This window comes from Homarus americanus, unplaced genomic scaffold (genome assembly GCF_018991925.1).
Source record: "Homarus americanus isolate GMGI-L3 unplaced genomic scaffold, GMGI_Hamer_2.0 scaffold52512, whole genome shotgun sequence".
Classification (NCBI taxonomy): domain Eukaryota; kingdom Metazoa; phylum Arthropoda; class Malacostraca; order Decapoda; family Nephropidae; genus Homarus; species Homarus americanus.
The window spans coordinates 5,661,646-5,673,929 of record NW_024735442.1 but is presented as its reverse complement, the minus strand read 5'-3'; the positions used below and the strand labels follow the sequence as shown (position 1 = coordinate 5,673,929).

Below are 12,284 nucleotides of genomic sequence, written 5' to 3'. Positions count from 1 at the left end.
TTTAATAAATGTGTCAAGATCATTCGTTTCACTATTCTGGATCATTTTCATCCTAATAAATTAACCTAATACATTTACTTTACTTTAAATAAGCTATTTAGTGGTGTTGGTAAAAGGGTGGGAATACTGAATTTTCATAAGATTTCAAGTTAAAATTTACTCAGTGGCAGAGTCCAGCATCTTGCCAAGAGGACCAGACCATCTGTTGTTTGAAAGAGTCTTGCCATCCAGCTCCTGGATCAGATGTCTGAGTGGCAACTCGTTGGTGTGGAGGTCACAAACAATCCAGACCAGGTTCCTCCCAATCTTCCGCTCTATCCACTGTATGACCCCCCCTTGCTACCCTGTGTTCGTGTTGGTGCTGTCCCCTCCAATGGCCTGCAGGGTCTGGTCTACGTTCCTCTCTCTGAGCCAGTTCACAATGTTATCTGCCACTATCTCAGCTGGTTTCCTGATGTCATCTTTCTCTGGAGTGAAATGCCACAAATACTTCCCTCCTGGTTCACTGCAGCAGGAGTAGTGTTCCTCCTTCACCATGGCAGGGAACAACTTGTCAGAATCTCCACCTTTCATGAACACTTTAGTGTCATCCCTTCTCCCATCAAAGAACAAACAATTGATTCCATTTTCTCTTATCCCCTTATCAAACTCCTCTTCTAGGTTACTGACAAGTTTCTCCTGAGCTCTCCTTACTTTGTTATGATCTATCACCAGGTGAACATCATCAGGTGTTATCAAACCACCGTCAATCCAAGCAGCTGTTGCTATCTCTGCAGTTTCTGTGAGACCAGTGTGGTGTCGCATGCTGGCCAGAGCTATGCTCGGGATATCTTTCCTATTTCGAATCTTATGCCTGGAAGGTTTGGGATCATTATTTTCTGGGTTAGGGACAAAGTCACCATTCTCCTGGTCAGCACTCGGATCAGCCATGGGGAAGTCATTAAACTCTGAATCAGCTTGACTCCAATCATCGGCCTTTTTTACCTCACCCTGGGCCTTCTCAAGTCTCTTTTCCTCGGCAACTCTTCTGTCTCTCTGTGGCAGCCTCCTGTCTCTTGGACTCCGGAATATCTTGGCTAGAAATCATGAGAGCCCCTATACTGCCAGTCTTCTCTCTCTGTGCTTTGACAAATGCCAGTTCGATCACAGGAATCTTCAGTTCACGCTTGCAAATACAGGAGATGTGGGCCTCAGGGGTCTAGGACAACTGGCCGCCGCCATCTGGCCGCAGCCCATGAAGTACCTAACCTAACCTAACCTAACCTAACCTGCCTTGAGAGCGCAAAATTAGGCGTTTGCAGTTTACCCCCAGTCCGCGGCGGCCAGATGGCGGCGGCCAGTTGTCCCATTCCCGGGCCTCGGATTTACAGTCACGATCGCATCCAAACTCAGGACAGAGAACAATTGGGCACTTGCAAGTAATTATGTCAAATAACTGGTCCAGTTGCTTGGCAAAGCTGTCCTTAACTGCAAGTTTTCCTCTCCCAAGAGAGATATCTCTTGCCTTTTCCCAACAGCTGCTTGATCTCTCATAATCATATACGACTTGTTATGACTGGAGGCTTGAACTGAGCATTAGCAGAGTGTACTATTACTTAGAACAAAAACTTTGGTCATATCACTGGCAATATCTTTGTTTGTGTAAATTCTTTGGTTCTTTCACTGGTTACCTAGTTAAAACACACATTATCTCAAAAGCATCTCTCAATGTATTAACTCCGACGTCAGAGCTCTCTCCCAGACCCAAGATAGTGACTGAGATGGCTGGATTTTGGTTCCCTCGTCCTGACACAGCAGCCATCCCTTAAATATTATCAACTTATAATCATCAAGTCTGAAACAGAAAAAAATATTATTGGATGGGTTGTTAAAGATAAGAAGTCAGAAAGCAATGTTCTGTTAGTGCAATGCACTAATGCAGCTGTACGTTAGATTTTCGATAAATTTCACGCTAAAATTTACCAAGCAAAAGGTTGCAAAATATTGAAACTGAAATTATTTTCTGTTTATATACACTAAAATCTACCAAAAAAGTGATGGGCCATTAGTTTTAGCTGATCTTCCCTCCTATGACACACCCTACTGCATATACCATTTGATTTCAGGTTACAATATTTGCTGTATATTAAAAAAAAGAGAGAACAAATAACCATAATAATATGAGAGCTCGCTTGTGTATATCGTCAGTGCACACTACCTGCCTCCTTTGGGGTTTACTCTCGTGCTTATTAGTGTATCTATGGTATGTCTTATATACAACTCGGCACTGTGAAAAGAGAGGGTTTATTTACACCTCCATTGAATGCAAGAGTTATGACCTGTTTATAGGGCAGATCTCAGAGCACTGGGGTTCGATCACCAAGTCACAGGGGTGGTGGGTTTAATATTCGAGTATTCAAACATTTAGATGAACAAACGTAAAGAATCCATCTGCTAAATGTAATTAACTTAATTCCATTCATAAAATTATCCTCTATACCAACACTTCTTAACATCTTTCTGGGAAAGTGGTGGAGTGAGGCAAGACTTTCCTGAGGTTCTACCAGGTGAGTGGTGGCCGTGGGAGAGGTAGAACTCACCTGAGGTTCTGCCAGGTGAGTGGTGGACGTGGGAGAGGTAGAACTCACCTGAGGTTCTGCCAGGTGAGTGGTGGACGTGGGAGAGGTAGAACTCACCTGAGGTTCTGCCAGGTGAGTGGTGGCCGTGGGAGAGGTAGAACTCACCTGAGGTTCTGCCAGGTGAGTGGTGGACGTGCAAGAGGTAGAACTCACCTGAGGTTCTGCCAGGTGAGTGGTGAACGTGGGAGAGGTAGAACTCACCTGAGGTTCTGCCAGGTGAGTGGTGGTCGGGAGAACTATGAATCTCCATCCTGCCGCAGTCAGAGTCGGGTTCTTCTGGGTCCTCTTCCTCCAAGGTGGTTCTTAACTGCGCAGGCATGACACCTTGCAACCTAATTGAAAGTGTGTAGATTTATAGTGGGTGGTGGCAGTGGTGGTGGTGGAGTGATTGTGGTGGTGAGTGATGGTGGTGGTGGTGGTGGTGGTGTGGTGGTGGTGGTGGTGGTGGCCGGTGGTGGTGGTGGTGGTGGTGGTGGTGGTGGTGGTGGTGGTGGTGGTGGTGGCGGTGGTGGCGGTGGTGGTGGTGGTGGCGATGGTGTGGTGGTGGAGGCGGTGGTGGTGGTGGTGGCGGTGGTGGTGGTGGTGGTGGTGGTGGTGGTGGTGGTGGGTGATGGTGAGTGATGGTGGCAATGAGTAGTGATAGTGGTGTTGTTGGATGATGGTGTGACAGTTTGTGATGAGTGGTAGTGGTGGTAAGTGGTAGTAGGTGATAGTAGTGGTGGTGGTGAATGATGGTGGTGGTGAGTGATGTTAGTGATGGTGGTGATGTTCAGTGATGGTGGTGGTGAGTGGTGAGAGTTATGGTGAGTGATGGTGACTGTAATGGTGAGTGATGGTGAAGTAGATGGTGAGAGTTGTTGATGGTGAATGATGGTGTATGGTGATGGTGGGTATGGATGATAACGATGAGTATGAAACATTAAACTAACAGCAAAGTGTTTAACAAGTCCCGTCAGAGCTCTTAGATATCATTCTAAACTCGCTAATTATAAACTTTAGTTAGGTTAAGTTAGGGTAAAAGTAGTCGAGGCAAAAGTGGGTAAAGTTAGATCTAATGTAAGCTAGGTTATGTTAAGCAAGGTTAGGGATCTGTAAAGCTATGTAATGGGAAACTTGGTTAACCTAAGCTAGAATAGAGTGAAATCAAGTTATGGGAAAGTTAGGTTAAGGTTAAATCAAACTAAGTTATGAGTAAGTTAATGTAAGCTAGGTTTGGAGTACGTCGAGGTAGGTTATGGGTAATTTAAGTTAGGTTAAAGTATGGGTAGGTTAGGTTTCGTTTTTCAGGGTAGGTTAAGGATTAGTTAAGTTGGGTTATGGGCAAGTTAGGTCAGGTTAGTTTCGGTTAGGTTAGGTTCAGTCAATCTAGGTTAGGTTAGGTTAGGTTCAGGTAGAATAGGTTAGGTTCAGGTAGAATAGGTTAGGTTAGGTTCAGTTAATCTAGGTTAGGTTGGGTTCAGGTAGGCTAGGTTAGGTTAAGTTCTGGTAGGTTAGGTTAGGTTCAGGCAGGTTAGGTTAGGTTCAGGTAGGCAAGGTTAGGTTAGGTTTAGGCAGGTTAGGTTCAGGTAGGTTAGGTTAGGTTCAGGTAGGCTAGGTTAGGTTCAGGTAGGCTAGGTTAGGTTAGGTTCAGGAAGGCTAGGTAAGGGTAGGACAGCATGAGAACGTATGGGATATGGGGAAAGTGTAATGTATGAGGGAGGTGTGAGGTATGTGGTAAGAGGGAGGTGTGAGGTATGTGGTAAGAGGGAGGTGTGAGGTATGTGGTAAGAGGGAGGTGTGAGGTATGTGGTAAGAGGGAGGTGTGAGGTATGAGATATGAGGGAGGTGTGGTATGATGGAGGTGTGAGGTGTGGGGAGGTGTGAGGTATGGTAAGAGATGCTGAGGGCATGAGGGAGGTGGGGTATGTGTGGGGTGTGAATTGAGAGGAGGTGTGAGGTATGAGGGTGTAGTGTGAGGAGGTTTGCGGTATGTGGTAGAGGAGTGTGAGGTAGAGGAGGTGTGGAATTTATGGTAGAGGAGGTGTGTGGTGGTATGAGGAAGTGTAGCAAGTATGAGGTGTGGGTATGAGGTAAGAGGAGTTGTGTGTGTGAGGGGGGTGTGTGGTGGGGAGTGTGGGGTATGGGGAGGTGTGTGAGTATAGGGGAGTGGGGTACAGTGAAGGGAATGTGTAGGTAGGGGAGGTGTGGGGTGTGAGGGTGAAAGGAGGTGTGTGGTATGGGGAGTGTGAGGTATGAAGGGGAGGTGTGGGGTATGGTGAGGGGTGTGTGGTATGGGGAGGTGTGTGTGAGAGTGGGGAGGTGTGTGGTATGGGGAGGTGTGTGGTATGAGGAGGTGTGGGGTAAGAGGTGGGGGAGGTGTGGGGGTATGAGGTAAGGAGGTGTGTGGTATGGGGGTGTGGGGTATGAATTAAGAGGGAGGTGTGAGATATGAAGTAAGTGGGAGGTGTGTGGTATGAGGGAGGTGTGAGGTATGAGGTAAGAGGGAGGTGTGAGATATGAAGTAAGAGGGAGGTGTGTGGTATGAGGGAGGTGTGAGGTATGAGGTAAGAGGGAGGTGTGAGGTAAGAGGGAGGTGTGAGATATGAAGTAAGAGGGAGGTGTGTGGTATAAGGGAGGAGTCAGGTATGATTTAAGAGGGAGGTATGAGGTATGAGGGAGGTGTAAGGTGTGAAGAAAGAAGGAGTTATGAGGTATGAGGTAAGAAGGCATGAGGCATTAGGTAAGAGGGAGGTGTCAAGTACGAGGGAGGTGTCAGTTATGGGGGAAGTGTGAGATATGAGGAAGGTGTAAGGTATGAGGTAAGAAGGTGTGAAGTATGAGGGAAGTGTGAGGTATGAGGTAAGAGGATGGTGTGTGTAGTTCAGTTTTAAGGCCTTGGGGTGGTTTTGCCTTAGATCGCTGGCTGGGCCTTCCGGGGAGGGTGGATGGGTGGCCCAGGTAGTGATCAATTTACCTTGATCTTCTCATGGTTGTCAGAGGAGGCGACACTCGAGTCGTCTAGCAGGTCGGCCATCTCCTCGTTCACCTGGAGACACACACAGGTAAACCATCTCACAACAACCTCCACTTTTTACATTCTGCACACCAACTTTAATTTACTAGTTTAAGTTATGCTTACCTTTTTCATTCTCTCTTCTCCTTATGAATAATAGGAGGAATAGCATTTTATAAGGTTTCATTCTGCATACAATCTTAAAGTCTATGGTTAAGACTACTGTTTCACTCTCCATTCCCAAGAACAATTTTGGAAGGTAATCCTTTTTATAGGGCTAACTGTATAGTGCATAACATTAGTTTATTTCGTTCTTTCACTCTCCTCGGTAGTTACTGTAAGGTTTTGTTTTCTATACTCTACTCATGATAATTTTAAATATAAGAAAACCCATAATGTTCATATTACACTACAAATCTGCTTTGTAATTTACACACACACACACACACACACACACACACACACACACACATACACACAGTGACAAGGACCACCGCGGTGTTTACATATATCGTGGATACTGTGTCGACTGACAAATATTAACAGATGTCTACCAGTGTCAGTGGCCCTCAAAGTGCCGCCAGTGAGTTTATGGCCACCGGGGACACACACCTCCTTCCGTCCACAACAACAGATATCAACAGATGGCCACCAATTACTTACTCCCGACGCTCTCTGTATGTGTAAGAGTGTACCATCGTACGATATGTTTTCCCATGTTGAGTGGGGGGGCTTGTCCTTGGCAGCGCCTGATGGCCAGTGCCCAGCTGACGCTGTTATAATAAAGTCTATAGAAAACATGGTCTATGACTCCAACCTCTCACATGGCGCACAGTGAGTAGGATATGTCGGGGCCCGACACGCCATTACAGCCCTGACAAGAACGCTGACATGGCACCTACACGTCCACGATTCTCGACGCCCTCAAGGGGACGCCAGGGCTTCTCTACACCGGCCGGGAACACCACGCGCGCCCAGCAGCAGGCCATGAGTGCATTGATGGCTCAGATGGCGTCTCTAGGTGCTGGCGGTGGTCATGCTTCTATGCCGGTCATGAAGCCCTCAGCAGCTGTCGCTCCAGAGAAGTGTGAGGCAGAAATGCCAGCAGCTGCGTTTAGGACATGGAGGCGGTCCATGGAGTCATGGGTGCTGCTGAACGGGTGGCCACAACTGGTGGCCACACTCCACATTCGCCTGAACTGCGTCCCCGCACTCCAAAGAGTGATTGACTCGAGATACCCCAGCGGTCAGTGGGAGCAGCTCTCGCCCAAAGAAGCCCTGGACGCCATCAGTGGAATGGTTCTTCAATCTTCAAACCAAGCTGTGAAATGGAACGAGTTTTTCAACAGCAAACAAGGTGAAGAGGAGCCCATGAAAAGGTATTTTCAACGATGCTTCTCAGAAGCAGTGGAGTGTGAGTATAAATGTCCCACCTGTGATAACGACCTCTCTGAGTACATGCTACTACGTAAAGTTATGGTGGGCCTGAGTAACCCAGTGTTGAAAAGGGAAATTTTCCAGGGGTACTCTAGTTATAATAGTGTTGAAGTGCTTAGAAACAAATGCATGTTATTTGAGGCAGCAGTGAGAGATGCTGGTGTATTGTGTCGTACGTCTGGCCAGGCAGTGGTGGGAACAGTTGCGGAGGCAGTGGCGGGTGGTGATGACGTCACCAGTGAGCCTGAGGTAGCTGCCGCCCGACCTCCACACCCAAGTCGAGGACACTGTGGTAATTGCGGCGTGTCACATGCACCTGGTAAAAGTAACTGCCCTGCAAGTGGGGCTACATGTCGCAATTGCGGTAAGGTTGGTCACTTCAAAAGGTGTTGTAGGAGTAAGTCAACCCTAAGTGCTCCTGTGGATGTGTCAGGCGCTGTTACAGTGGCAACAGCCCAGCTATCCCGCCACCCCAGGTTACAAGTGTTCGTGTCCCAGGCCGGGGGCAATTCCCCCGCCACCCCTGTGCTGGCTGTAGCCGACACAGGTGCTATGGTGTGTGTGGCAGGCGCATCCCTGCTCCGGGACATCGGTTTGTGTCCGGGGCAACTTCGGGCCCGTAATGGCTTAAGGGACGTGGCGAACAAACAGCTCAAGTTTCTGGGGTCCGCCCCCTGCCGCCTCGGTGTGGACGAGGGGTCCACCATCCAAGAGGTCTACTTCGTGCAGACAACCAAGGCCCTCTATCTGTCATTGGAGGCCTGCAAGTGACTCAACTTGGTGCCTGTCGACTTCCCGCTCCATAGACGTGCTGTGGCTGCCGTGGGCAATGGAGGGATCTACCTCCGAACCGTTTACCTGAGAGCAGCCGTTTCCCGCCGAGGCCAGTTGAGATACCCTTGCCTCCTTTGGAGGAGAATGTGGCCAGGCTGGAGGCATGGCTACTCACGCACTTTTCGTCTACCGCATTCAACACCAGCAGGTCCCCACTGCCAGTCATGACTGGTCCCCCTCACCGTATCCACCTGACGCCCGGCACGACCCCCTACGCCTGTCACACACCCGCTCCCGTTCCGAAACACTGGGAAGCGGAGGTGAAGGCCCAGTTGGAGGAGGACGTCAGGAGAGGCGTCATCCAGCCAGTGCCTGCTGGTGAGGCTACGGAGTGGTGCGCCAGGATGGTCGTGGTGGCCAAGAAAAACGGTCAGCCCAGGCGCACTGTGGACTTCCAACGCCTCAATGCAAGCTGTCTGAGGGAGACGCACCACACACCTGCACCATTCGACATGGTGTCTGGGGTGCCAGTGCACTCGTTCAAAACCGTCGCCGACGCCTTTTGGGGATTTCATCAAGTGGAGTTGGAGGAGGAGAGTAGACGCCTGACCACATTCATCACGCCGTGGGGACGTTTTCGATACTGCAGGACGCCCATGGGACATTGCTCAGCGTCAGATGCTTACACCAAGAGGTTTGACGACGCTATTCAGGATGTGCCCCGCAAGTACAAGTGCGTGGATGACACTCTCCTCTATGACTCCAGTGTGAAGGGGGCGTTCTGGCACACTTACGATTTTCTGGAGACCTGCGCTCGCACAGGTATCACGCTGAAACCAGAAAAGTTCTTGTTCTGCAGGAGAGAAGCTGAGTTTGTGGGTTTCCTCCTGGGGTGGGACCTGTACCAGCCCACTGCCCAACGTCTGTCAGCCATCAAGGACTTCCCCATGCCGGATCAGCCATCAATCACTGACATCAGGTCCTGGCATGGCCTGGTTAATCAGTTGGCTCCCTTCCTTGCCACTGCACCTGTGATGGAGCCCTTCCGTGAGCTCCTCAAGAAGCCAGTGGGCAAGCAGGTGTATTGGGACGACCAGCTGCGGCTCAAGTTTCGCCAGGCCCAGGACACCATCTGTCAGTTGGCCAGAGACGGCTTGGTGTACTACGACAAATCCAGGCCTACGGCAGCTGTCACTGATTGGAGCAGGGAGGGCATCGGCTTCGTCGTCCTGCAACAATACTGTGCCTGTGCCTCTCCAGAGACGCCCTTCTGCTGCAGAGGAGGGTGGCGGTTGGCTCTGTGTGGTAGCCGACATCTGAGCACGGCCGAGGCCGGTTATGCTGCAGTAGAAGGGGAGGCCCTGGCTGTGGTGTGGTGCCTGCGCAAGGCCAGGCTGTTCCTCCTTGGCTGCCCGAACCTCATTCTGGTGACGGACCACCGCCCCTTAGTTGGCTTGCTAGGGGACAGAGCCTTCACGGATGTGGCGAATCCGCGCCTGTTCAGGCTCAAGGAGAAGACCCTGCAGTACCGATTCACGGTCAAATACTTGCCAGGGAAGCGGAACTGTGCAGCTGACGCCCTATCCCGCTTCCCCTCCCTCAGGGCGGCGCCTGATGCGGAGGACATGGACCAAGAGGAGGACCTGTGTGCTGCAGTGTGTGCAGTCACAATCGCAGCACTGGATCAGGATGGGTGCATCACTATGGACGAAGACACAGTGTGCAAAGCGGCGGCGGACGACCCAGTGTACCAGATTCTAGTGTCGAGGGTGCTGGCGGGCGACTGGCACCCCCACAAGTCACAGGAGGTGGCCTGTCTGCGCCCGTACTTCTCGGTGAGGGACAGGTTGGCTGTGGTCAGGGGTTTGGTCACCTACACCTTTGACCAGGGCTGCGTGCGCCTTGTCATCCCCGACTCCCTCCGCCACCGGGTCGCCGTTAACCTGCATGTGGGGCACCAGGGCCTCGACTCAATGCTCAGGCGGGCCCGGCAGTCTGTCTATTGGCCTGGCATGGAGGGTGACCTGCAGTATCATCGGTCCCGGTGTGCTGCTTGCGAGACCCACGCCCCTTCCCAGCCTCCGGAGTCGTTGGTTCTGACCCCAGCGCCAGACTATCCCTTTCAACAAGTGGTGGCCGATTTGTTCCACCTGCAGGGCCGCACGTACCTAGCATATGCTGACCGACTGACAGGTTGGCTGGAGATCGCCCACTTCCCCAACGAGGCCACCTCTGGAAAAATCATCGCCAGTCTGCGGGCCTACTTCACGAGGTGGGGGGTACCTGAGCAGATCTCCACAGATGGAGGTACCAACCTTGCCAGCCTTGAGATGACAGATTTCCTCAAGTCATGGGGGGTCGAGGTGCGCCTCTCGTCGGCCCACTTCCCCCAGTCCAATGGCAGGGCAGAGGCTGGGGTCAAGGCTGCCAAGAGGCTCCTCAGGGATAATACTGGGCCCGGGGGTAGCCTGGACTGCGATAGGACATCCCAGGCCCTCCTCCAGTACCTGAACACGCCTCTGCGGGGGGTGAACAAGTCGCCCGCCCAGCTTGCCACCGGCCGCCAGCTCCGTGACGGCGTTCCCGTGGCCAGACAGCACTATAAGGTGGACCAGCACTGGCGGCGGGCACTTCGTATGAGGGAGGTGCGCTTGGCCGAAACACAGGATGGGGTCCTGTCGCGGAGGGAGGTATCCCGCCAGCTGGCTCCCCTAGTCGTGGGCACGCAGGTGCGTGTGCAGGACGCAGCTACCAAGCTCTGGGACAGGACAGGCATAGTGGTGGAAGCCCGCCCTCACAGGCAGTATGCCGTCAGGTTGGGTGGCAGTGGCAGGGTGTCCATCCGAAACAGACGCCACTTGCGAAACGGCTCCACACCTGTGCCTACTACTCCGGTGGTGCACCAAGCTGTGCCTCCTGGGCCCCCTTCTGCTGTGCCCTCCATACCCGCGCCCTCCTCCGCACCCACGGCCCCTCCCCAGTCGAGCGCGGCCAGGCCCAGGAGAGGCCGTAGGCCTCCGGGCTGGTTGACGGACTACGTGGTGTAGTGTATGTGATGTAAAATCAGTTTAGAGGTTTTTTTTGTTTTTGTTTTGTTTTTGTTTTTTTTTTCCTTTGTTTGACTGGTTTTTCCTGCATTATTGTTGTTTTTATGAATGCATTGTTTTCCTTTTGTTAGTTCAAAGGTGCATTGTCATTTCCTTTTAACTTGGGGGGGAGATGTAAGAGTGTACCATCGTACGATATGTTTTCCCATGTTGAGTGGGGGGGCTTGTCCTTGGCAGCGCCTGATGGCCAGTGCCCAGCTGACGCTGTTATAATAAAGTCTATAGAAAACATGGTCTATGACTCCAACCTCTCACAGTATGTAACAGCACAATTTGTATTATATGAATATATACCCAATGTATATTACCCATGTATTCACCAAGTCATTCATCCATGAGTATGACAAACAACAACATCCTGTGAGGAGCGTTGACAACTCCCTCTCCCTGGTGTGAGAGAGAGACTGTCATATCACCTGTTACTCAGTGAACAACTCACTTAAGTGTTCTCCCACATAAGTGCACTAAGACACTTCCCTTAGTGTAGAAGAGAAGGTGCAAAATACTCTCAACTGAACTCAGTACCTGTGAAACTATATTTTTCTACAATAAAATAAAACCAACAAAGTGTTTACTTCAGCCCTGCCACTTATCAAATCAAGATCTAATATATATACAAATATATATATTGTGTGACCAACACACTGGTGGCAAGCGGAGAGACGGATTATAAGAAGAATCGGCCAAACACTCAGAAATAAACATTACTTCAAGTGATTCTTGTGACTTAGGTGGCATCCTAAGTGAATCAGCAGCAAACAAGCAACTACAAGAAATTTAAGTGGACAGTGGCTATAAACACTTGCAAAACGTATACATAGAGATACAGTGGTAACAAAAACATTATACAAAATTGCAAACTTAGCAGTTAAACCATCAGTGACACCTACTACTGAAGGTTAAACCCGACTGGAGCCGAGAGCAGTCGAGCCTACCCGAGTGTGGGCTGAGATTACCACCAGCTAACACTATATCACCGGAGTTTAGGAAGGTTGTGGTTCCAGACAATCAAACAATCTCTTGCTTAAACAATCAAGACTCGTCGGTGTGCAACAGAGCACAACCCCAGATCAGCCCCCAGGCTGATCGCACCAACCAAGAGTTCAGCCCCAGATCAGCCCCCAGGCTAATCGCACCAACCAGGAGTTGAGCCCCAGATCAGCCCCCAAGCCGATCGCTCCAACCCAGAGGTCAGCCTCAGATCATCCCCCAGGCCGATCGCTCCAGCCCAGAGGTCAGCCCCAGATCAGCCCCCCAGGCTAATCGCTGCAAGACCCTGCTCAGCCCCTAGACCGATCGCCGCAAGACCCAGGTGGATTACAACAAGACGTGACGTCATCCCTCCCTGAGAAGGAC

At 50.7% G+C, this 12,284-nt stretch overlaps 1 protein-coding gene across 1 annotated transcript in view; it reads left to right on the top strand.

Moving 5' to 3' along the window:
* LOC121870896 overlaps positions 1 to 12,078 on the top strand; it is a 101,261-nt gene extending 89,183 nt beyond the window's left edge. The window contains exon 5 of the mRNA XM_042372868.1: positions 11,827 to 12,078. Within this exon, the coding sequence (XP_042228802.1) occupies positions 11,827 to 12,078 (252 nt within the window). The remainder of the gene's footprint in view (positions 1 to 11,826) is intronic.
* The last annotated feature ends 206 nt before the right edge of the window (positions 12,079 to 12,284 follow it).